General features: G+C 31.0%; 1 protein-coding gene across 1 annotated transcript in view; it reads left to right on the forward strand.

The window, feature by feature from the left end:
* The window catches only part of LOC114333880 (uncharacterized), a 99,221-nt gene that overhangs the window by 21,711 nt on the left and 52,023 nt on the right, over positions 1 to 25,487 (forward strand). The window contains exons 3-6 of the mRNA XM_028283875.2: positions 398 to 729; positions 13,582 to 13,786; positions 22,910 to 23,155; positions 24,180 to 24,630. Of these exons, the coding sequence (XP_028139676.2) occupies positions 398 to 729; positions 13,582 to 13,786; positions 22,910 to 23,155; positions 24,180 to 24,630 (1,234 nt within the window). The remainder of the gene's footprint in view (positions 1 to 397; positions 730 to 13,581; positions 13,787 to 22,909; positions 23,156 to 24,179; positions 24,631 to 25,487) is intronic.

Raw genomic sequence — 25,487 nt, forward strand, 5'->3', positions numbered from 1 at the left:
AACACTGTTATTGACACAACGAATAGTCTTCGTCGGTCAATTAACGACGTTGTTGTTTCAATGAATAGTGTTCGTTGGCTCAGTGAGTGTTCGTAATATTAATAAATGGATGTTCATCTATTCAATAAACGTAATACATTGGAACAACTAGCAAACATAATGAATTTATGAACATCGCTTTGTTGTTCCAATAAAACCAAGAATTGGACAAATTTTAAGTATTGCTTTTTTTGTCTGAATTAACATTTTTATTAATATTACGTATCTTTTTCGTTGAGTGTAGATATATTAAAAATATAAATTCCCTGATATTGAATGGAGAGTTCGCTTGTTTTTTTTAATGCTATTTTACTGATTGCTTCCGATTAAAAAATTCTTACGTATTATTTTTTTGTAGGCGACAAATGGAAAGAAATGAGGTTATTTTTCCGGGTCATGTTCACCAGCAGTAAAATGAAATTCATGTTCAACCTGATGAAAGATTGCGCCGAGAATTTCGTCACTTTTTTTGAAGAAAAAGAAGATGAGATAGTAGAAATAGACCTTAAGCCTGCTTTTCGCCATTTTACTTGCGATGTGATTGCTACAACGGTTTTTGGTGTTCGAGCTAATACATTAAGGAGACCGAATAATACTTTTTATCAAATGGGTGTGGAGGCTACTAATTCTAGTGGAATTAGGTCCTTTATATATTTATTTCATTTTGCTTTGCCGGAATGTATAATTAAAGTAAGTTTTTTTTTCTTTATCTACCACTTCTCTATCTGTTGTGATGGGTAGCTCTATTATGCCGCCACCACACTTCGATAAATATATGATATTTGTTATGCAGCTACGTTGTATGCGCCCAAATATTAAATATTTAGGATTTATTAAATAACTAGCTGACCCGGCAGACTTCGTACTGCCTCAATAGGTAAAAACAAACTTTTGTATACAATAAACTTAAAATAAACAAAAGGAATTCGTAATTAATAAACAAAAATTCTCGATATAAATGAGGTTTTATTATATTATTTTTTAATTAATTACACATGATGTTTGAATTACTAAAGTTCAGTTAGAAGTAACAAAGTAAAGTTTGTAGTGCAACAGTTACAATCTTTTTGTTTATCTTATATCTTTATCTGACCCGGTGAACTTCGTTGCACCTTAGATAGTGTGTCATAATTAGATAATCTGTCATTATTTTGATTCTAGATAAGTTGCTTGAACGCAATTGCTAAAAATCAATTACTCAAAATCAACTGCTCGAAAATGAATTGCTAGACATGAAAATTGATCGAAATGCAATTTGCTCGAATAAAAAAGAAAATTATATGTCCAAACATTTTTTCACAATAATGCAAAATTTATAGGTATAGTCGAATGAATTTCGATAGTTTTAATGCATTCCAGAAGCCGCTACAGATAAAATGTTTTAACAACTCATTAATCATTCAGAAATAGTCGACGGTTATTAAAAGTTAAAATAATTAAGACGATAACTGGACGATAACAATTTAATGGGTAAAATTTATATTTTTTTCTACTTTAATGACAAAAAAGCAAACTCATTAGCAGAGCCCAATTAAAAATTATTTTGCACATCATATTTGAAATAGTATTTGGTTGAAAAATCTCATTTTTGCTGGCAAAAAATATATTAACTTGTCTGGACTAAATTACAGTTCTGTTTATCTTAAAAGGGATATGTTACTATCAACATTCACACAGTGTTGCCAAACTGGATTTTTTCATTTTGGGTGTAAATTTTCCCAGCGATCTCCGAGGGTACAATACATAAGAAAGATACATAATATGACAAATTATAATATATTCCACGTATACAGTACGTAAATCGTTCAGCTGAACATAGGGAACATACAATATATAGATTTAGATACATAAATACATAAATTGTATTATATTGAGATAATTGAGGCAACTGAGCTTTCTCGATGACAATCTAGTTAGCATTAAGGGGCATTAACCTCAAAATTGACAAATTATTTCGACTGACACAAATAAACGTCAAAATATGAGAATGTAGTAGGTAGCTAAATATTTTTGGCCTAAGAGAATGGAAAAACTGTTTAGTTTTTAAAGTAAAATAAATTTTATTATTTTAATTCATATACTGAATTCGCTCTATCGAGATTCACTTTGACACTGACGTTAGTAATTTCTTTTTTGGGAAGTTCAGTTGTCAGAAGTGATTGGAAATTACTACACAACCAACGCACCTGCTCATAGCCAATATTATTAATAGTAAACAGACATAAAATAACATAAACCTTACACCAATCAATAATTATTTATTTACACCTTATAATGTATTGATAATAAATGACAAAATTATTTATTGTACAAAATAAAAATATTTTGTAGAAATAAACTCCACAACATTTTATGAGATTAGTAGACACTCCCATTATTTCTAAAAATTCTTCTTTGTTTAATGAAAGATTAAGTTGACTTTAGCAGTTAATAGTGTGAGGTAGGAATTTTTGTGTTGTATGTTTCCTATTCCGAATGTGTCAAAGTGAATCTCGGTAGAGCGAATTCAGTATACCTTAACCTTTAACTACACACGCTGGCGTATTTTTGTACGCCACATATAAGAATTCTAATACAAATGTATTTAAAAATTTAATTTTTGTCGTTGTTTATTTATCTAACCTATCACTGGAATGTGCTTTACACTGGATTTTGTTTCGTTATAATCGGCGTTCTAGGAAGATCGTAATTTACAGTTTATTTTGTTGTTTCTGGTGGTGGATAACATACGCCACAATTATAGTAATACAATTAGTAATATAAGTACAAATTTCAAATGTTTTTTAGTCATTATGGCAAAAAATATATTTTTCTTTATAAACAATACTTTTTCTCAGGTAAAAAATATCATTTAAAACAATTTTTTATTAGCAGTTTTATTTATCCATTTATCCCAATTTGCTTACTGAAAAGGAACTCCAGGTATTCGCTGACGCCGAGTAAGGTTTATAATAAACAAATAAGTGTAATTTTTCAAAAAAAAAACAAATCCGCTGTTTTTAAGTGTGTTTTCTTGTGGCGTATAAAGTACGCCACGCGAGTAGTTATTTTATATTTTGATGCGCGGGTAGTTAAAGGTTAAAATTCTAAATATTAATTAATTATGACAATAACAAAAAATATTATCAATCATTTAATACATGCAATAGTGTACATGATATTTTTTCGTTAGTTCATCTAATAAACATAAATAAACTGGATGGTTTGCCCAGGCGAAAGGAAGATTTTTTGAAAATTGCGTAAAATTAAAAAATCATATTTTATCCAATTTGAGTCCAAAAGTTAATCTGTTGCACTTTTCTTTTATGAAATTTCCCGTTCGTTCTTCTTCTGTGCTCAGAATTTTGCTACGGCTTACGGTTCGCTATTTCGGAAACGGACTGCGCTAGAGAAGAAATGACCTATGTTTATGAAATTTGGCAGGTAGAGGGAGTCTACCTGCCAAATTTCATAAAAATCGGTCAATTCGTTTCGGAGGAGTATGGCAACAAAGATGTAAAATATTTAAATGGCTATTAAAAAATAACGGTTGAAGATAAAAAAAGTGAAAATTTAGGATTGTATGTATCTTTTGCTTCTACATCATAAAAAATTTTTCATAAAAAAAACGGTTTGTCAAAAAATTAAGAAAATATATCAGGAGGGGCAAGCCCCCTTATGACGTACGGGCACGAAATCAGCGTTAGGCCTATTCCCAGTCCGGTAGAATACACTTGTAAAATTTCATAAAAATCTGTTAAGCCGTTCTCGAGTTATAAATGGTGTAACTAACATAACTCGACTTTCTTATATATATATATATATATATATATATATATATATATATATATATATATATATATATATATTATATATATATATATTATATATATATATATATATATATATTATATATATATATATATATATATATATATATATATATATATATATATATATATATATATATAAGGACAAATGTTGTCCTTTGAAGTGTGTCAAACGCCGATAACTGGACGGATAGGCACATTTGCTGCGCGTGCTTATGTGCCAAAAAGACGAATTGTAAACAAAATCGATTAAACTGAGGTCCGATGTTGACACCAGTGAAAAAATAATATTAGCAACACTCAGATCAAAAAAACTAACAAAGAATTGAAAATGATATTAAACTTTACAGATGGGAACAAATGATTTTCACATAAGAAGAGCACAGACCAGGTAACTACTAAGAACTAAAAAAAATAGCTACATAGAACAGCAAATACCAGCACCATTCGGAAGTTACTAAATATTGAAAGTAAGATGGAGGAAGCAGATATTACATTCCATCCTGTAGATCTGGAAATATCAGCCCAACACTTTAAGAGGTAAAGAATGCGATAACATCTCCTAAAGATCACATAGCGTCAGAAAATGTTGGTATAAATTTAGAAGGTATAAAAAAAATAGGACTCTTTTACATCAAAATTCTATGACATTATTCTGAGAGGATGGTAACAACCTAAAATGCATAGAGAATGGAATGGAAGCGTTATAATACCCATAAACAAGAAAGGTGATAAGGAACAATTTCGAAACTATAGAGGCATATCGCTATTAGCACAGCATGTAATGTTCTATCAAATATCTTGATAAAGAAGCTCACGCTGTATTCGGAAGATTTTCTAGGCGACTACCAATGCGGCTTTCATGCTGAAAGGTCAACAACAGATCAAATATTCACGATCCGGCAAACATTATTGGTCCAGAGAAATAAAGATTTTCTCAGGACACTCAAAGACAACTGACTACTTTTTTAGTTATTGTAGACCTATAGGAAGAAAACCTACCTGTTTCCTGCCTAGAGTTCGCGTCCGTTTTTTAAGTATTAACAATTTAGTGCCAAAATCGCGATTTTTTTCGATTTTTGCATCCCATTAAAAATCTAAATAGTTGACATAAAATTACAAAATTTGATTTTTTTTAAACATTGAAAAAGCTTCAAAATACCGATTTTTGAATGTTAAAAGTCCATTTGTTGCTTCGCAAATTTCAAAATAAATGAAAATCGATATTTGTTAATAACTTTTACTAGATTTAACTTAGAATTTGTAGGTCTGGATCCCGCGTATGAAAAAAAAGTTGATTAATAGCAAGCTGAAAATTTGTTAACAGCTTAAGGGTGTCTAGTCGGACAAACTTTGATATATGGGAATACTGGAACAGGGGAAGTTTTAATTGTGGAACAAGTTAAAAATTTGGAACGGTCAGACCACAAAAACGGCACATGTATTTTGTCCGACAGAACAGATTTAAACTCTTTGAACAGAGATTAAACTCTCATGCAAAAATCAGACTGCTATTTATCACCAATTGGGCGTTTTAATGAGTGAAACATGTAGAATATTTCAAATGACAGGAATTATGACAGGTGATATATAGCAGTCTGATTTTTGCATGAGAGTTTAATCTCTGTTCGGAGAGTTCAAATCTGTTCTGTCGGACAAAATAAATGTGCCGTTTTCGTGGTGTGACCGTTCCAAATTTTTAACCTGTTCCACAGTTAAAACTGCCCCTGTTCCAGTGTTCCCATATATCAAAGTTTATCCGGCTAGACACCCTTAAGCTATTAACAAATTTTCAGCTTGCTATTAATCAACTTTTTTTTCATAAGTGGGATCCAGACCTATTGGTACTTAACAAACTCTCACAATTTGAGACCGATCCATTAATTAGTTTAAAAGTTATTCTATTTGTTTATCCCAGAGACCTTTATTTTACAATAACATAAGACAGAAAATAATGAACATAGGGCAATTCTGAGTCTGCCAAATAAAATTAGAAGACTGATAGTATCAAAATGTATTAAGAAAAAATAAAAAAAATTAATTAGTATAATCAAAAATACTAATGCCAAATTTTTGAAATTTTGTAGTGTATAAACATTTAGAATAACTTTAAAAATATTGTCCGTAGGAACAATCTTTTTATGTATTCGAAAAGCTAGTATTTCATTACAAATTTGTTTACAATAATTAAGTCATTTCATTGATGCCATTTTAAAGAATGGGATTTGTATTTTTTGTTAAAAAATTTCCACAAACATTGTCTCTTCACAGCACCCTCTACGATTTTTCAAAAATGTAGTTCAAACGGTTACTAGGGGGAACCTACGAATCCACCGAGTTCAAATACCGAAAAAGCAATTTCAACCTAATACAATTTTTTGTATCTCCGGATCAACTCAATGGATTTTGAAATTTCTTATTTTAATGTGTATGTAATTTCTACCTACATTACAAATATGCAATTTGTTTATAAATTTATTAAGTATTAATCAGTCTAATTTGTTTAAACATTTATTAAAAATTTTTTTAATCTATTTTTTAATCATAGTGTCCTTAACGATCATAGAAAAAGTTAAAATACACTTTAATAAAGAAATTATTTTTATTAGATAATTATTTATTGAAGATAATGTATTTATTAAAGTATACCTTAACTTTTTCTATGATTTATAATGATTATGAATAAAATGATGAATAATCTATGAATGATCTATGAATAAAAACATGATTTTTGGGAAAAAATTATTTTTTCAAAAATTGTTTAAACAAATTAGATAAACAAATTTTTTAAACACATTGCAAATAGACAAATTGCATATTTGTAATGTACAAAAGATTACATACAAATTAAAAAAGAAAAGATCAAAATATATTCAGTAGATCCCGAGATATAGAAAATGATAGTAGTTCTAAGTTGCCTTTTTTAGTTTTTGAACTCGTGCATTTGTCGGCCCCCAGCCCCCTTCTCTTTCCACGACTAGTCACCAATTGAACTACATTTTTAAAAATTCGCGTAAAATACCAACTTTTCGAATATGTAAAATAATTTTTTCTACGAACAATACTTTTAAATAAAGTTATTCTAAGTTATTCTAAATGTTTATAAACTACAAAATTTCAAAAATTTGGCATTAGGATTTTTGACTATATTAGATAATTTTTTTATCTTTTTTTAGTACATTTTGATAGTATCACTTTTCTACTTTCATTATTAGACATACGCAGAATTGCCTTATCTTCATTATTTTCTGTCTTATGTTATTGCAAAATAAAGGTATCTGGAGAAAAACAAATAGAATAACTTTAAACTAATTAATGGATCGGTCTCAAATTTTGAGGGTTTGTTAAGTACCACAATACCCAACTTTAGGTGAAACACTAAAGTTCTAAAGTAGTTTTAGTAAAAGTTATTACCAAATAACGATTTTCACTTATTTTGCAGTTTGCGTAGCAACAAATAAACTTTTTAGCTTTCAAAAATCGGCATTTTGAAGGTTTTTCAATGTTCTAAAAATTAAATTTTTTAGTTTTATGTCAACTATTTAGCTTTTGAACGGATTACAAAAAATCGAAAAAATCGCGATTTTTGCACTAAATTGTTAATAATTAAAAAACGGACGCGAACTCTAGGCAGGAAACAGGTAGGTTTTCTTCCCATAGGTCTACAATAACTAAAAAAGTAGTCAGCTACCTGGATCTTTGAGTGTCCCGAACATGGTCTATTTCTAGCTTATTTCCCTGAAGTATAAAGGGTGTTTCATTGGGAAACCTAAATACTTTAATTGTGAATAGAGGTCACCGAGGCGGTTCTAGGTATACTACATTTTTTGCCCTACCGACTTTTATAACCGAGTTACAGGGTGTTTTATCGATTTTGCCAATTTCTTTCCTAAGCCATAACTTTAGAACCACCCCGTATATTTTTTTGATATTTGTTACACATGTGTCTCCTCTAAAATCCAAACGACCGAAATACTAATCACAAGAAAAATCCAGGTCCGGATTAACAAAAAATTATAAAGTAATTGTGACCTTAAAACAACACCCTGTATATTTAAATTCTGAAAATCTGTTTGCATATTTGAAAAGAGCACAAAAAATTAAGTCTAATCGTTGGCTTCAATTTTTCGGCCAGACAATTTTATGACTTTAATTTTAAAATTATATTGATTTTTTTAAGAACTCTGACATTAAAAAGAAGGTATTATTAACTTTTAATTATAAATTATTAAAGCTATTGAATAAATACTTATTTTAAAATTAATCAATACTTATTTACCACATTGGAACGACCCAATTATTAATCACAAGAAAAATCCAGGTCCGTATTAACAAAAAAAAAGTAATTGTGATCTTGAAACAACACCCTGTATATTGGAATTTTCAAAATTTTTTTGCACATTTGAAAAGACCACAAAAATCTGAGTTTATCGGTTTGCTTTAATTTTTCGTGAAGGAAATTTAATGACATTAATTTTGAAATTAAATATATTGATAATTTTAAAAACACTGAAATAAAAAGCAGATTTTTAAAGCATTTTTAACAATAAATTATTAGAGTTATTAAATAAATACCCATTTTAAAAATAATCAATACTTATTTACGACATTCGAATGACCCACTTACAAATCAAAACAAAAATCCAGGTCCGGATTAACAAAACAATATAAAGTAATTATAACCTTGAAACAACACCCTGTATATTGAAATTTTCAAAATCCGTTTGCACATAGGTATGAAAAGAGCACAAAAAACTAAGTTTAATCGTTAGCTTCAATTTTTTGGCCAGACAATTTAATGAATTTAATTTTGAAATTATGTCGAAATTTTTAAGAACTTTGGGAACTCATAATAAAAATTTAGAGATAATTTTAAAAGTAATGTCATTAAATTGTCTGCACAAAAAATTAAAGCAGGACATTAAACTTAGTTTTTCGTGCTATCTTCAGGTGTGCAAACGTATTTTAAAAATTTCAATATACATGGTGTTTTTTCAAGGTCAGAATTACTTTGTATTTTGTTGTTAATACGGACCTGGATTTTTCTTGTGATTAGTAAGTAAGTCCCTCTAATGCTGTAAATTATAACTGATTATTTTTAAAATCAGAATTTATTCATTAACTTGAATGATTTATTAATAAAAGCGCTTTAAAACCTGCTTATTAATTTCAGGGTTCTTAAAAATTTGAATATATTTAATTTCAAAATTAAAGTTAATAAATTTTTGCACAAAAAATCAAAGTGAATCGATAAACTCAGATTTTTGTGGTCTTTTCAAGTGTGCAAACAATTTTTGAAAATGTCAATATACAGGGTGTTGTTTCAAGGTCACAATTACTTTATGTTTTTTTGTTAATCCGGACCTGGATTTTTCTTATGATTAATAATTGGGTCTTTCCAATGTGGTAAATAAATATTGATTCATTTTAAAATGAGTATTTATTCAATAAATTTAATAATTTATATTTAAAAGTTAATAATACCTGGTTTTTAATGAGGAGTCCTTAAAAAAATTCAATATAATTTCAAAATTAAAGTCAAAAAATTGTCTGGCCGAAAAATCGAAGCAAACTATTAGGCTTAGTTTTTTGCGCTCTTTTCAATTATGCAAACAGATTTTCAAAATTTCAATATACAGGGTGTTGTTTTAAGGTCACAATTATTTTATAATTTTTTGTTAATACGGACCTGGATTTTTCTTGTGATTAGTATGTCGGTCGTTTGGGTTTTGAATGAGAGATATGTGTACCAAATATTAAAAAAATATACAGGGTGGTTCTAAAGTTATGGCTTAGGAAAGAAATGAGCAAAATCGATAGAACACCCTGTAACTCGGATATAAAAGTCAATAGGGCAAAAAATTTAGTATACCTAGAACCGCCTTGGTGACCTCTACTCACCATTAAAGTATTTCCGTTTCCCAATGAAACACCCTGTATAAATTAACTAAGAATTCAACCTAGATGTAGGTACACCAAATGTTCGTAGATTTCCAGCAAGCATGCCTATGATTCGATAAAAAGAAGCATATTATGATCTGCAGACTCCCCATGATAGAAATGGAAATACCAAGAAAAGCAGTGGCGTTAACTCAAATCTGCGTGACAGATTCATGTGCACAGGTAACAATAGGAAATAAAATATCGATGCGATTTAGTATAACACCAGGGCTTAGACAAGGAGACCGCTTATCACCGTTGCTAGTCAAGGACGGCCTTCGTTCAATAAAAAAAACCGGGAAACGGGTTTAGGCGTATCTTGGGAATGAACTTCTAGTCCAGGAACCGAAGCTTTTCGCCCCACAATTTTTACAGAATGGATTGATTTGCTTGAAATTTTGAGAATAATTAGTGGATAGTCCAAGGATCAAAATCTATATGATTCCGAAATGCGCTTTTACCATGGGGGTGGTTGCCTCCCCATCTCGTGGGGTGGAAATTTTTTATTATACAGTGGAACCCCGATAAGTCGGCCTCCGATAACCCGGAAGTCCGGCTAACCCGGACCGATTTTCATCAGATAAACATTTTGATTTTCAGTAAATTTGTATTATGACGACACCCGATTTGGGCGTCGAAACGTTAATAAAATTATTTTTCAATTTGATTGTGGCTTATTTCCCATCAAAATAGTTAATTATCAGATAAACATTTCAACAATAAAAATGTATGTAATATAATATTTGAGAGATAATTTGTATTTGTGTAATTTGAACTATACGATAGTAAAAATGACTCATGGCACACGCTGGCAGAAACAACAGACACCTGTCTGTAGTATTCCTTTACATATTTATTTCAAACTGTCTTAGCATTGTTTAAAAAAGACTAAAAGACTATTAAAAAATTCTTTTTTAAACAATGGTCTTTAGTTTTCACTGTTCTTAAATAACATAACATCGTTCCGATTGTGGTGACTGTATTGTGTGTAGTACAGTCTTATATTGTTTGCCTCCGTTTACTTACGTACCTATGTGTTTGCGTGTTTTTAGTAGTTTAGATGTGTAGGTACTGTGCATATTTATATATATTTCATGTTATTTCAATTCTAACTGAGTTTATCTGTAAGTATACCGTATTTTATTAATTTTTGCCATATTCTCCGGCTAACCAGGATTTTCGATAACCCGGATCGGCCGCGGTCCCGATTAATCCGAGTTATCGAGGTTCCACTGTATTTTGATTGCAAAAGTTGATAAAAACATTCATTCTAAGCAAAACATGTTCTATACATTTTTTTTTTGATAAAATGAATAGTTTTCGATTTATTCGCTATCGAAAGTGTTAGTTTTGTATAGAAAAAATCAATGTTTTTCGATATACCTACTCATTTACGATTTACTAAATTTTTGCCGTAGATTTTTTTTTCCAAACCAAGTTCTTGGGAACTAAATAACCTACAATTTTATATTGAAACATTTTTTCATCTCTCTGATGCTAATCTTTCTATTCTGAAGGAAATTGCATTTTTTACCCAACTACAAAAATTCGTTATTCGCTTTTAACTCCAGTTTTTTTTAAAACTTATCATTCTAAGCCAGTTAAACTTCTAGAATCTATTAATAATACATAAATAAATAAGAATGAATAAGGCCAATGACTAAAAACACCGCTAACTTACATTATTATGCTTTCAATTGGATTTCTCCTTTTTTTTTCAAAAAAATATATTGATTTTTTTAACCGTAACGTTTTTATTTTTTACCTTAGAAAGTTTAGTAAAAAATAATTTTGTAGGTCTTTACTAGATCTATAAGCCTATTCATATTAAATCTTTTTAAAATCCTCAGTTGCAAAAAGAGGTGACTTTGAAAGGGTTGGTAAAGGTGGTTTTTGCATGTTATTACAAGTTTTAATTGTCAATGGCTCACTCACTTTTAGCCGTAAAAAAATTTTTTCAAGCCAGGTTCTTGGAAACTAAATAAGCTACAATTTCATATTTAAACATTTTTTCGTATCTCTGATGCTGATCTTGCTATTCTGAAGAAAAGGCCATTTTTTTCCAAACTACAAAAATTTGTTATTCGCTTTTAACTCCATTGTAGTCGTTAAAAACTAATCATTACTAGCCGGTCAAACTTCTAGAACCTATTAATAATACATAAATAAAAAAGACCAAATAAGGTTAATGACTAATTTTTATTAGGTTGGTGATTAGGGGGTGGCTTACGATCACTTTTTCGCTGAAAAAAAATGGGGACTGACATTCTTTTCATTATAAGTTGCTTTAATTTTTGAGCTAGAGACTTTTTTTATTTCTGGAGGTAGAAGATATTCTTAAGTACTTTAAATTAGTTTGAACAAGTTGTTCTCGAAAAATGCATAGTTTTCCCGTCTTTTGACTTTGAAACTACAATATTTAACATTTGACGAAGAAGAGCCAACCTATAATAAAATATAGCTCGATTACTATTGGTCTTAAAGAAAATAAAAAAAAAACGGTTTTGTTTATTTTTTTCAAAATGTACATTTTTGTTAGGTAAAGTTGTTTTGATAAAACGAAAACTTTTGGAGTTATTAGCAGAAAACTTATTAAAAACATTGATTTTTCGATATAAAACTAACGCTTTCGATAGCGAATAAATCGAAAACTATCAATTTTGTCAAAAAAATGTATGGAACGTTTTTTGCTTAAAATGAACGTTTTTACCAACTTTGGCGATTAAAATATAATAAAAAATTTCCACCCCCGAGATGGGGTGGAAACCACCACCATGGTAAAAGCGCCTTTCGGCATGATATATATTTTGATCCTTGGACTATCCACTACTTATTCTCAAATTTTCAAGCAAATCGATGCATTCTGTAAAAATTGCGAGGTTTTGTCCTATTTTAAGCTTCATTACTTGGACTATTAGTTAGTATAGTTGTATTTTTGAAAAAAAAAATGTAAATGCGTAACTTTGCCCCACCCAATGGGGCAAAAGTACGCATATGCATACTTTTGCGGATTTGAGACATTTTGCAATTGAGACAAAATTATCTGATAGAATATCAAGCTCAACTTGAAACATGCATTTGCCAAGTCTACCTCACTGGGGGCAAAGGTATGCACTGCAAACGTCTGCCCCATTTGTGTGAGTACTTTTGCCCCATCCGGCAAACCAGTAATATATCTAACCTCAATATGAAACTATGCACATGTGAACTTCAAACTGTCATGTAGAAGAAGTCTGCTAACAATAAACTTTCAACATGCCTAACCAATAATAATCTGAGTTTGAAAGATTAAGAATAAGAATCAATCAATTTAAAAAAAAAATTAGATCAAAAGGTACAAAAATAATTTTTGAATCATTGTTGTTGTTGTATTCGCCCTGATTGCGCCAAAGTTTCTCATCCAATGCTACTGAATAGTACAAATATATTAAATGAATATATGAAAAATGTAAGTGCGTACTTTTGCCCCCACCTACCCTATTATACACTACAATACTTCCATGAACTTTCTCCAGTTGACTATTCAGGACAATTGAAGTATTCGATGGTTTCATAATTCCAAATTAAAAGAATCTGATAGTATTTAGACTGAAATGGAGAACATTTTTAAAACATTCTGTCGTCTTTGTAAATTTTGGTACAATATATATTTCTACGGTACTAGATTTCTACGGTCTAATATAGGTACTAGATTTCTACGGTAGATCTACAATCACTTTTCGGATATCTAAAAGTATTTATAAACTTTTACTTATTGGATAACATTATTATCGTCTGTTTTATTGCTTTTTAGTTTTTCGACATAAAAGTATATAGCAGCAGAGTACGAAATTTTTTTATAAAACTACTGGAGAGTACCATGGAAGCTCGGGAAAAAAATGGAATTGTACGCCCAGATATGATACATATTTTAATGGAGGCTAAAAAAGGTGTACAACAACCTGCAGAAGAAAATATTATAGATACTGGATTTTCCACAGCTTTAGATTCAGATGCCGGTATGTAAATTCTTTCTTTTTTAATCTAAAGTCGGAATTTTATGAAATGTGACGTGGCACACTTCACCACTTAAAAGAGAAATAGAAAATATTTATATAATAGTGAAAAGAAAAGAGAGCACGGTCGGCACCCCACGTTACTGTGAAATAGTGTTGGCGGTGTTGGCAGTGTTGGCGGTAGAAAATTTTGTAAGTTAATTAATTCATTTTACTTTACTTTACTTAATCAGTAGACCCATTTCATTAATTACAATATTTTACAATCTTCTAAGGTGTCCTAGCTCTTAACGAACTCTCTCCATTCCTTCCTATTGGTTTGGCGTCCCACACTCTTTTTACTATCTTTTTTACTGTCTATTATTGTCCATCCGGGTTAGATGACCGAACCATGCCAATTTTTTCTCCTTAATTGAGTCGAGTATCGGTTTGATTTTGAGTCTTTCTCTTATTTCTTCATTTCTGATTCTATCAGTTCTTTTAAGTTCGATCGTTCTTCTGAGGTATTTCATCTCTGCTGCCTGAATTCTGCTCTGCTGTCTTTTGTTTAATATTCAATTTTCTGCTCCATTTGTCACCGTAGGTCTATATATTGTTTTGTATATTGTCATCTTGGTCTTTGTTGATATTTCTTTGTTATTAAGGAATCCTCTATTTAGTGCTTGGAACAGTTTTCCTGTGTTTTCCATTCTGTTGTCGATGTCTCCTTTGTTGTTGATTACTGTTCCTAAGTATTTGTATGAATTTGTCTGTATTATTTTTTGTTGGTCTATCATTACTTCTATTTGATCTTCCGTCCCTTATTTCCTTGATATTTTCATTATCTGAGTCGTTATTATCTTAATACTATGTCGTCTGCAAATATACACATCTCAGCGTTTATCATTTGCATTTTGTTCCAACCGATGCAGTATTTCTTGAAAGTTTCCTTACATTCTTTCACTATCTCATCTATTACATTTATGAATAGCACTGGGCTGAGACTTCCCCCTTGTCTAACTCCTTACTGTATTTGTTATTTTCATGTATATCTTACGGTCAATTATGTAAATTGGACATTGACGTTAATGGCCGGGCATTGTCGTGAATGTCCATTTTCCTTGGTTATTAACGACAATGCCCGACCATTAACGACAATAACCTTAAATATTGGCCAATGTTGTAAAAACTTAAGGTAAAATTAGATTTTTCATCAATAACCGGTCAATAACGACAATAGCCAGAAGCAAATGGCCAATGTTGATAAATCGATGCCTCAGAAGCCAATCGGTGTAAGTCAATAAGTGTTTAAAATGAGATACTAAGATATTTCTGAAAGTAGTTGCAGAAATATAAGTAGCTATTAAAAATAAATAAAACATCTTTATTTATCATAATATGGGTAACATATTCATAAATACAAACAAGGAAATAATAATATTTTTATATACAGTATGGTGCAAATGAAAGGAATAAATTCGTTGTTTCATAAACCGGCGACTTTAAGGAAAAATTTCGAAACAGGTCGATTTTTATTTTGAAATTATGATATTTTCGCATATATGGCATACTAGTGACGTCATCCATCTGGGTGCGATGACATAATCAATGATTTTTTTAAATGACAATAGGGGTCGTTTGCTTAATTTAATTTATTTAATTCAAAATACATTTTACTGCTGTCATGAATCAGAAAAAAATGTTTATTTCACAAATAAACAATGGTTTTTCGCTTAAATTAATGTTTAAACTTCCAAGAGGTAGATGGCTGGTGGGAGCTGGCTTGATCATTGAATTTCATTCTATAGTGCTTTATTGTCTTTTTAGCACCCGGTGTTCTCAAAATAATTTTCGTTCTTTAATTTCACTTATTCGGCTATTGTATTCGTCACAGTTTAAAAATGATTTATTGTCATCACGTTTTCACTTGACTATTAAGTTTATATGTATAATTATTAAAACGAGTGCGCACATCGTTGATGTCCATGATAACACTTAATAAATAAATTTACGAGTAATTTCAGCACGAAAACAATACACAATATACACACATGAGGTAAAAAATAGTAAACCTATAGTACACATAACCTATCTTTTAGTCAAAATTTCAACATTGACCGATTAACAACGGGCATTGTCGACATTGGCCGGGCAATAATAGAAATTTTATCAGGAATTTAAAATTATCATCAATGTCCAGTTTCTATAGACAATAACGTTAATATCCGGCCATTGTCGACAATGACCAATTCAACCGGCCATGGTCGATATTGGCCGGCCAATAACGTTATTGGCCGGATTTACGTAATTTTCCGTAACATAGGGTAACGGGTACAGTTGTTGGCCGGTCACTAGTGATTGGCCACTTTCACAAAAATCCGAAATATTAAGATTTTTAGAAAGTATAAGGAAATAAATGTATTTGCATTGCAATTCGGCAACATTGCTATATATTTGGTCTAGCCATTATCTCTCTCAGTTAATATTGTCTAGTTGTGACAGCGTGTGTTGTTCGAAGCTTAACAGGTGCATCCAGTTTTAAGAGTTTTTTAAAGAATTTGTTAAGGAAGGCCATTCATGAGGTGAGTTATCTTGGCTAATAATATTGTGTATCTGCTTATATTAATGTTTTGTGATGATTTAGTGGGGTAAATCTTACGTTATCAGTGGTTTTAATAGTAAGGTTATAATTTTTTGGCGGTAAATTTTAGTGGCCAAGCACCGTATCTTAAATATGTCCGCATTATAATGATTGGCCTACCGGCCAATTACTGTACCTACTTTAAATTAAGATATTTATTATAATTTAGGCTCTTTTTGATTAGTTTGGCCCAACACAACATATTTCAAGCATTTTTTCTTATTTTTTATGGCAATAACTAGTGGTTGGCCGACTGCCAATCACTAAACCACAGGGTGGCCAATAACTGTAATGTGTAATAAGAATATCTTTTTTGTCCTGATTCGTTTTTATGAAATTACAATTATTTTAGTTGTTATAAAATTAATGCCAATGCGGGCAATCTGAATCAAATTTGAAACGTCCGTATTGTAGATAACATTATTAGATACTATTAAATGATTTTTATTTTTAGAATAAAAAATGCCAAATATCCGGAAAAATAAAACATATCACAAAAAATATAGAGAACAAGACCTTCAGTCTGCTTTTCAGGCCATAGAAACTGGCATGAGCCAACGGAAAGCCGCTGAACAATTTAATGTGCCAAGAGCAACACTGTAGTTTAGAGCAAGCGAAAAATTTAATGAAAAAACTAACCTTGGTCCCAAGAGAATCGTTTATAGAATTGGATCGTAACATGCCAAGACAAAGGTTTTCCAGTAGAGTGGAAAATATACAAGACTCGGTTAAAGGTTTTCTTGATGCAAATCCACGTGCTAATCCTTTTACTGACAATCGGCCCGGAAGAGGTTGGTATAGATCCTTTTTAAAGAGACATCCAGATTTAAGCGAGCGAACTCCAGAAGCGGTAACAGCAGCAAGTTCAGTTGTGTCTGAAAAAGATATAAGAAAATGGTTCACCGGTGTTCAAGAATATTTACACCGTAAACGTTACATTGATATTCTTCAAGATCCTTCACGTGTTTTTAATGGGGATGAAACCTGCTTCCTCTTGTGTCACAAAAATAAACGAGTGTTGGCTGTAAAGGGAAGCAAAAATGTATATCAAATAGAACATCACTCCAAAGTTAATTTGGCGGTTATGTTTAGGTTTGCAGCATCTGAAGAAATAACAGCACCGATGATTATTTACCCATACAAACGACTTCCTAGCAATGTTATAAATTCAGTTCCTCGAGAATGGGGCATAGCCTATAGCGATACGGGATGGATCAAGAATGAAAACTTCTATGAATACATAGGAAACGTCTTATATAAGTAGCTAGTTGCAAAAAACACTAAATTTCCAGTCATTTTGTTCGTTGATGGACATAAAACTCACTTAACCATTCAAACCAGTGAATTATGCTCAAAGTTACAAATTATTTTAGTGGCATTATATCCCAATGCGACCAGAATTATACAGCCTGCAGATGTTGCTGCATTTAAACCATTAAAGGCAAATTGGAACCGGGCAGTATTAAAGTTTAGACGAGAAAACCCAAACAAAAAGATACTATTGTCACAGAAGATACAATGACTTTAGATATTCAATCGACATCCGATAATCTGCCTTTAGTAAATCAAGACAACTCATTATATAAAGAAATTGACACCTCAATTGACAAATTCTTTTTTGGCCAAAAACCCCAGAAAGAAAGGGTAAAAAGCAAACAGAACGGTTGCCTTTCGTGCTCACTTCTTCAGATCTTCAAAATGCAGAGAGGCGTAAAATTGAAGAGAAACACGAACAAGAAAAAATAAAATTAGAACGAAAACAAAAGCGAATTGACGCAAAAGCAAACAATAAAGGTAAAAAAAATAAAGAAACCAAGAAGAAAGTAATAAAAAAAATTGCCACAAGAGCCAATTCCGAGAGCAAAAAATGTCAAAATATTGTGAAGAATAAAGAGAAAATGTTACACTAAATACAGGTGATATTTTAGATACAAATACTTTTAAATCAGACACACTTCTTGATCATACAATTAAAAGCACTACTTTGAGAAGTGGAGTTAGAGTACATATACCAGAAGTGATTAACGCCAAAGAAAACCACGAACTGCCACGGAACCAATTTCCTGATTCTGTAGAGAAAAACGCTATTCTGCCCTCAATTGATAACGTATATTTTGATGTCTCCAACAATAAGAATTCATCAAATTTGAGGACTACTTCCCAAAGCAAATGTACAAATTTGGAAACCAGCAAAGAAAAACGTGCTGGTGAGTCGGCTAAAAGAAAGTTGTTTTTCGAAACAGAGGGATATCCAGAACATAAAAAAATACAAATTCTCTCAGATATATTGGTGAAACAATCAGACAACACCAACATGTCTGTAAATAATAATCTTTTGTATACAGGATTGTGCTATTCTTGTTCCTAAAATATTCCTAAATCAAAAGTTGGAATAAAATGTTTATTTTGTGTCAGAGGCTCCCATATTGGTAGTTGTGTTAAAAAACAACAAGAAATTGAATATCTAAATAGTTTTGTGTGCCCTAACTGCACAAATAAAAAAAGAAAATTAGGAATTTTATGAGTGGCCAATAACTGTAATTCTATATGCCAATAACTATGTTTGCATGGCCAATAACTGTGTAATTTTGTATGTTTTTAAATTTGTGTTAATTTTTTATGTATATTATTATTTTTACTAAAATACGCTAAGTTTTTATAAAATTTGATATTTCATCGTTATTAAAAAACCCTTACAAAATATTTCACATTAAAATATACCAATTTACAATTTTAATTCAATTTGAAATCCCTTAAGTGGCCAATCACTGTACCCGTTACCCTATATACTTTTTGTTGCTTCTATCAGTTCTTCACTTAAGTACTTGTTTCTTCTTTAGGCTTTCCCATATATCTTTTCTTGTGACTAAGTCGAATGCTTTTTCCATGTCTATAAAGCTAAGATATATTTCTCTATTTTTCTTTAAGGCTTTTTATATTACTTGTTGCATGGTGAATATATGGTCTTGTGTGTTGTGTCCTTTCCTGAATCCACTTTGTACGTCCTCTAATTTGTGTTCTATTTCTTTTCTGATTTTCCTTTCTATTATGGTTTCGTATACTTTTGCTGCTACACATAGTAGTGATATACCTCTATAGTGCTTACAGTTTGTTGTGTTTCCTTTCTTGTATATAGGTATAATTACTGCATTTGTCCATTCTCTGGCTAGGTATTACTTTTCTCTTCCATATCAGGTTATTATGTATAACAATTTTTCTTTTGCTCTTACTCCTATATATTTCATCACTTCTGGTGCTACTTCATCGCTTGCTGGTGCTTTTCCAATCTTTATCTTTCTTATTGCTTCTTCCAGTTCTTCTTTTTATGTAGTTTCTGGATTTTCCGTGTTTCTCATGGATACTCTCTTGATGTGGCTTTCCTTCTCCATTGTATTCGCTTGATTTCCATTCAATCTCAGCTGGAAATGTTCCCTCCATCTTTCCATTATTGTCTTATCGTCGTTTATTATTGTTCCTTCCTTGTTCATTATTTGTTTAGTTTCGTTTCTTTTGTTGCTTCTTAGGTTTTTCAGTGTTCTATAAAATAATTTTACGTTTTCTGTGCTGTTTTCTTCCATTTTCTCTCCGAATTTTTCCCAACTTTTCTTTTTCTTTTTTTTAACTATCTCTTTAACTTTTGTTCTTTGTCTCTTCTAATTTTCATATTTTTGTTGTGTTTTGTCTTCTATGTATTCTTTCGATAATTTCTTCTTTTCTTTTATTTCTCTTTTCACTTCATCGTTGCACCAAGAAGTTCGTTTCCCTCTGTTATTTCTTGTAGTTCCACATATTAATTTAGCTGTTTTTATCATCGCATTTTTAAATTTTTCCCATTATTTTTTATTGTTTCTGTTATTTCATGTTCATTCTCCATCTCTTTCTCTAGCACTTCTGTGTATCTTATTTTCGTTTATTCTTCCCTTAGTTTATAAATTTTTATTATTTCTTTGTGTTTTCTGTTTATGTTCTCATTTCTTTTTATTCCTTTTCTTTTGCTTTTGAATGTGGCTTCTAGTAGATAGTGGTTACTACCAATTTCATAACCCCTTTTCACCCTTACGTCTCTTATCCAGTTCTTCTCTGTTTTTTGGCACTATAGTATAGTCTATAATTGATTGTTCGTCTCTTGATTTGACTTCTCTTGTGATCTTGTGTATCCTTTTATGTTGGAACTGTGTGTTCATAATCACCAGGTTATTGTCTAGACAAAATTCGAGTAGTAATTTTCCATTTTTGTTTATTTTTTCCTCCCCATAAGGTCCGATGACATTGTTCCATTTTCTGCTTCTTTCCTTACTCTACTGTTCATGTCTCCTGTGATCACAATTTTCTCTGTTCCATCATTAATCACTTCTTGTAATTTGTCCCAGAATAATTAATTCATACAATGATAAAAATTCCAACACAACGTCGCTAGACCACAAAATTGCCACGGCATTGACCGTACCAGTCGCTAATCGAGTCGGAAGGGTGTGTTTCAGCTTCTGACTACCTTTGAACCGTATTCACTTACCGACCAATGACGGGAGAGCTTATAGAGCAGTAAGGATCTGTTTTTAGGTGGATGTGAGAGGTGGCATTCAGATTTTTGCGGATAAAGCTAGGTGATAACTTCATTAATAATAATTGATTTATGCTCCTTCTCAAATATGCCCGGAACATTAATAAAAAAATTCAAATATTTAAAAATTTGGAGTAACATCGATTTTTTTCTAATTTTTTTGTTTATAACTTTAAAACGATTCATTTTGGAACAAAGCCGTATAGAAATAAAACAAAGACAATTAAATTTTCTATCAGATGCAATTGGTTAAAAATGTCTTAATTTATCACCCTTGCTGCAAAATAGCAATAAATATAAAATAAGGGGGCAAAACAAGCCTGTCATTATTCAATGATTTTCCATCACTTAGGTTACACTTGGAATCTTCCTAATTCGCTTAGAAAATTTTTGTAATGTGCTAAAACCGTACACCAAATTTCATTAAAATTGACTTACTAGATTTTGAATAATAATTTTGCAATCAAACTTTTTTTAAAAAATTAAAACTTTTTAAAATCTTGCACAACAAAAACTAGAACATACAAAGATTTGTCAATTTTTTTACATATAAAGAAGCACTCCATCTGTCTAATGCACTTTACAGAATTCAAATCGGATTATTTAAGCAGCCTCAGCAATGTTTTAAAATTATAAACAATTTTTTGGCTTATAAACAAATTAGTGCTGTGGCCAGGAGGGGGTGCTACGCGCTCCTTTATTTAGATGGACTTTTTTTACCCAAGATTTTTATGTATTTTTTGACCCGTAGAACACGATTTTTTTGGGTAACAGTTGATCCGGATGTCGATAAGATTGTTATAAACAAAGAACTTGAGGAATTACATAACATCGATTTTTCGCAAAATAAAACATTTTTTTGTATTTCTTGGCTAAGCAAAAAATGTTCTTACAAGTTTTTTCGTAGGATGCACAGTTTTCGAGATAAACGCAGTGAAACTTTCAAAAAATCGAAAAATTTAAATTTTTGAACGCGAATAACTTTTGATTAAAAAATAAAATAGCAATTCTGCTGACAGCATTTGAAAGTTCAAGTCAAATTATACCGGTTTTAATTATTTGCATTGCTAAAAATGATTTTTTTTATTATTAAACAAAGCTAATTTTTTATAAGCCAAAAAATTGTTTATAAGTTTAAAACATTGCTGAGGCCCCTTAAATAATCCGATTTTAATTCTGTAAAGTGTATTAGATAGGTAGAGCACCTCTTTATATGTAAAAAAATTTGCCAACTTCTAAATGGTCTACTTTTTGTTCAGAAAGATTTTAAAAAATTTGAACTTTTTTAAAAACATTTAGGTTATGCAAAATCTATTAGGTCGATTTTAATGAAATTTGGTACACGGTTGAAGTATGTTACAAAGAATTTCCTAAGTGACTTACTAAGGTTCTAAGTGCCACTAAAGTGGTTAAAAACATTGAATAACAACAGGCGTATTTTGCCCCCTTATTTTGTATTTATTGCTATATTGCAGAAAAGGTAATACGTTAAGACATTTTTGACCAGTTGTATATCATACAAAATTTAATTATCTTTATTTTATTTCTTTACGACTTTGTTCCAAAACGAATCGTTTTAAAGTTATAAGCAAAGAAAGCAGAAAAAAATCGACGTTTTTCGAAAATTTTAAATATTTTAATTTTTTTATTAATGTTCCGGGCGTATTTGAGAAGGAGCATAAGTCAATTATTATTACTGAAGGTGTCACCTAACTTTATCTGCAAAAATCCGAATGCCACCTCTCACATCCAAAAATAGACGTTTTTTCACGGATCCTTACTGGTCTATTACGCTACTTTTTCGATTACATATTTCCTCTTACATATTTTCTATTTCTTGAGGCATGCCACGTCTCGTTCCGTTGGATCCCAGCTTAAAAAATTTTTCATATTAAAAATAATTTTAAAATTGTAAAAATATGCTATTATATGCTTTATATTTTAGGTACCCAAATAAAATCTAAGGCAGATATTACAAACACCGATATTTTAGCCCAATCTCTGATTTTCTTCTTTGGAGGCTTCGATACTGTATCCACTCTCATGAGGTTTATGGCTTACGAACTAGTCGTAAACCCTAAAATACAGAATAGACTCAGAGATGAAATTAACAATACCTTTGACGGATGCGATGAATCTGTCAGTTACGAAGATTTATTGAAAATGAAATATATGGACAATGTTATATCTGGTAGGTATTTGTTCTTTGATCCTGTTTTATAAAAGAGGAGGTCAATACTAAAAGCACTAAAAATAAAGAAACAAGATGAACAATAAACAAAATAATTTCACAGAACAAACATAATATGAAGTTCTCCAAGAAAAAAGTAAATAATATACATAAAATAATAACAATAACATAACAATATTATTTTTTCTTTATTTTCTTTCTTTCTGTAAGCAAGTACCCCGCACAAACCTTATGGAAATTAGATCCCAGTGGATTTCGTTCATACTTTGGGAAAATACTCTTTGAAGCATCCTAATAAAAAAGTTCTCATGAGCACAACTCAATCAAAAGGATTTAGTATTTTTCCTTGGTCCAAACTTTTACATGTTGCCAGATAACCAGTAACTCAGGGAATTGGAATACCCAGTAAATCTTATAATTTTCCGAGTTTGTGCCTCTATATCTTGAAAATTCTTCATACGATTGAGTTGTAGTGGGACCTAATTTCCACAAGGTTTGTGCGGGGTACTTTGCTTTCATATTTCAACCACCGTGTTCACTGCCCAATTCACACTAGTTCGCAAAATACAAACACAATAGCACTTTTACAGTTTAAAGGTTTGCAGTTTAAACTTGGATATGTAGCTTTTAAACAATAAGTGAGGCACTATCTATTAATTGCGCCCAAAACTTATGAATTTATAAGCGATCACTTTTTGCGCAAATACGGAAATAAGCGAGAGTTGTAATTCTAAAACTAATAAAAGCGACGTCCAGACTAGACGAATTCTAAATTGATACGGCTTATTGCACAAATACGTGAGAGTTGTAATTCTAAAACTAATAAAATCTGCCTCCAGATACATTGTATTTAAATTGATCCTAGCTGCAATATATAACTGCTAGGCATACCAGGGGTTTGGCGGGCCACTTTTAGATAGGGACCACCATTTAAAGGTAAAAATTATATTACCACCAGAGCCGTAATAACACTTTGTGTAAGAAATTTATTAAGCAGCCTTTATAATATAAATATTATTTTTAGAAACCTTACGAAAATGGCCCAGCGGTATAGCCATTGAAAGAATTTGCACCAAGGCCTACACCCTTAAAGCCAAACTACCGCACGAAAAAGACGTAACCTTGCCAAAAGGCACTATTGTCTGCATACCCACTTTTGGCCTCCACCGGAATCCAGAATATTATCCAGATCCGGAATTGTTCGATCCAGATAGATTTGACGACACAAACAAATCAAACATTAAACCCTACACATATTTTCCTTTTGGTGTAGGACCGAGAAACTGTGTTGGTTCCCGATATGCCGTGGTGGAGGCTAAAGTACTATTCTTTTATCTGTTGCGGGTATTTGAATTGGTTCCAGTGCAAAGATCGACGATTCCCATTAAAATTAATAGAAGTAATTTTCATCTTGATGGAAATGGTTGGAAATTTGGATTAAGGAAGTTACATACTAGCTTTAGAAAATCATCAATGTAAATTTTTAATTTCTTTTAAACGCAATCTGTTAGATACATAACAAGTATTTTGTTGAATGAACGAAAATAAGTTTTTGTTGAACTAACATGTAAGCAAAAGTTTTGGTCCAATGACTATCAACTTCTAGTGAGTTTATTACTAATAACTAAAACTAAGTCTAGACACGTATTTTCTAAATGGTAAGTCAAGAGGAGTTCTAATGTGTAATCTATTTAGTTATGTACAGTTGTCCAATAAATTCAATGCTAACTCGTCAGGGTGGTTTTTCCCTATACCTGTTTTTATTTGTCCATCCTATAGGTACAATCAGCATGTATTTCGTCAACAGTATAAGCGTTGTATAAGTACTACTGACAATAGTTTATTACAACGATGCTATAATTTTCTTGTGTTATTTTTAACTCGTGATAACTCATCTTTGTCGTTTTCATTTGGTCACCTTGAAAATTACAATAAAATTTGTCTAGTTAAATTAGAGACAATTTCGAATCAACCTGCAATACAATAATTTTATGTTTGTTTATGTTATTAGTTTTTTTAATTATCTTGAATCAAATCAAATTAAATCAAATATCCAGGGGCGGCTGTGGCAGGGAGGCGCTTGAGGCACTGCCCTCCCACTAGCTCATTTAATGTAGTAGATATCTCATACAATTTATATTGAATGAATTTTTCTTTATTTAAAAATCTAATAAAAATATTCAGTCGATGCGACGCGACGCTCCAAAAAGTTTAGAAATATAAATTAACAGCGTTCACCCGCACCATTGATTAAAAACTACTACACAGTGTAGTTTTTAATTATGCCCGCACCCCAGGAAGGGCGCTTTTCCGAGCGACCGGACTCACTGTT

The sequence above is a fragment of the Diabrotica virgifera genome, chromosome 1 (genome assembly GCF_917563875.1).
Source record: "Diabrotica virgifera virgifera chromosome 1, PGI_DIABVI_V3a".
NCBI classification, from domain to species: Eukaryota; Metazoa; Arthropoda; class Insecta; order Coleoptera; family Chrysomelidae; genus Diabrotica; species Diabrotica virgifera.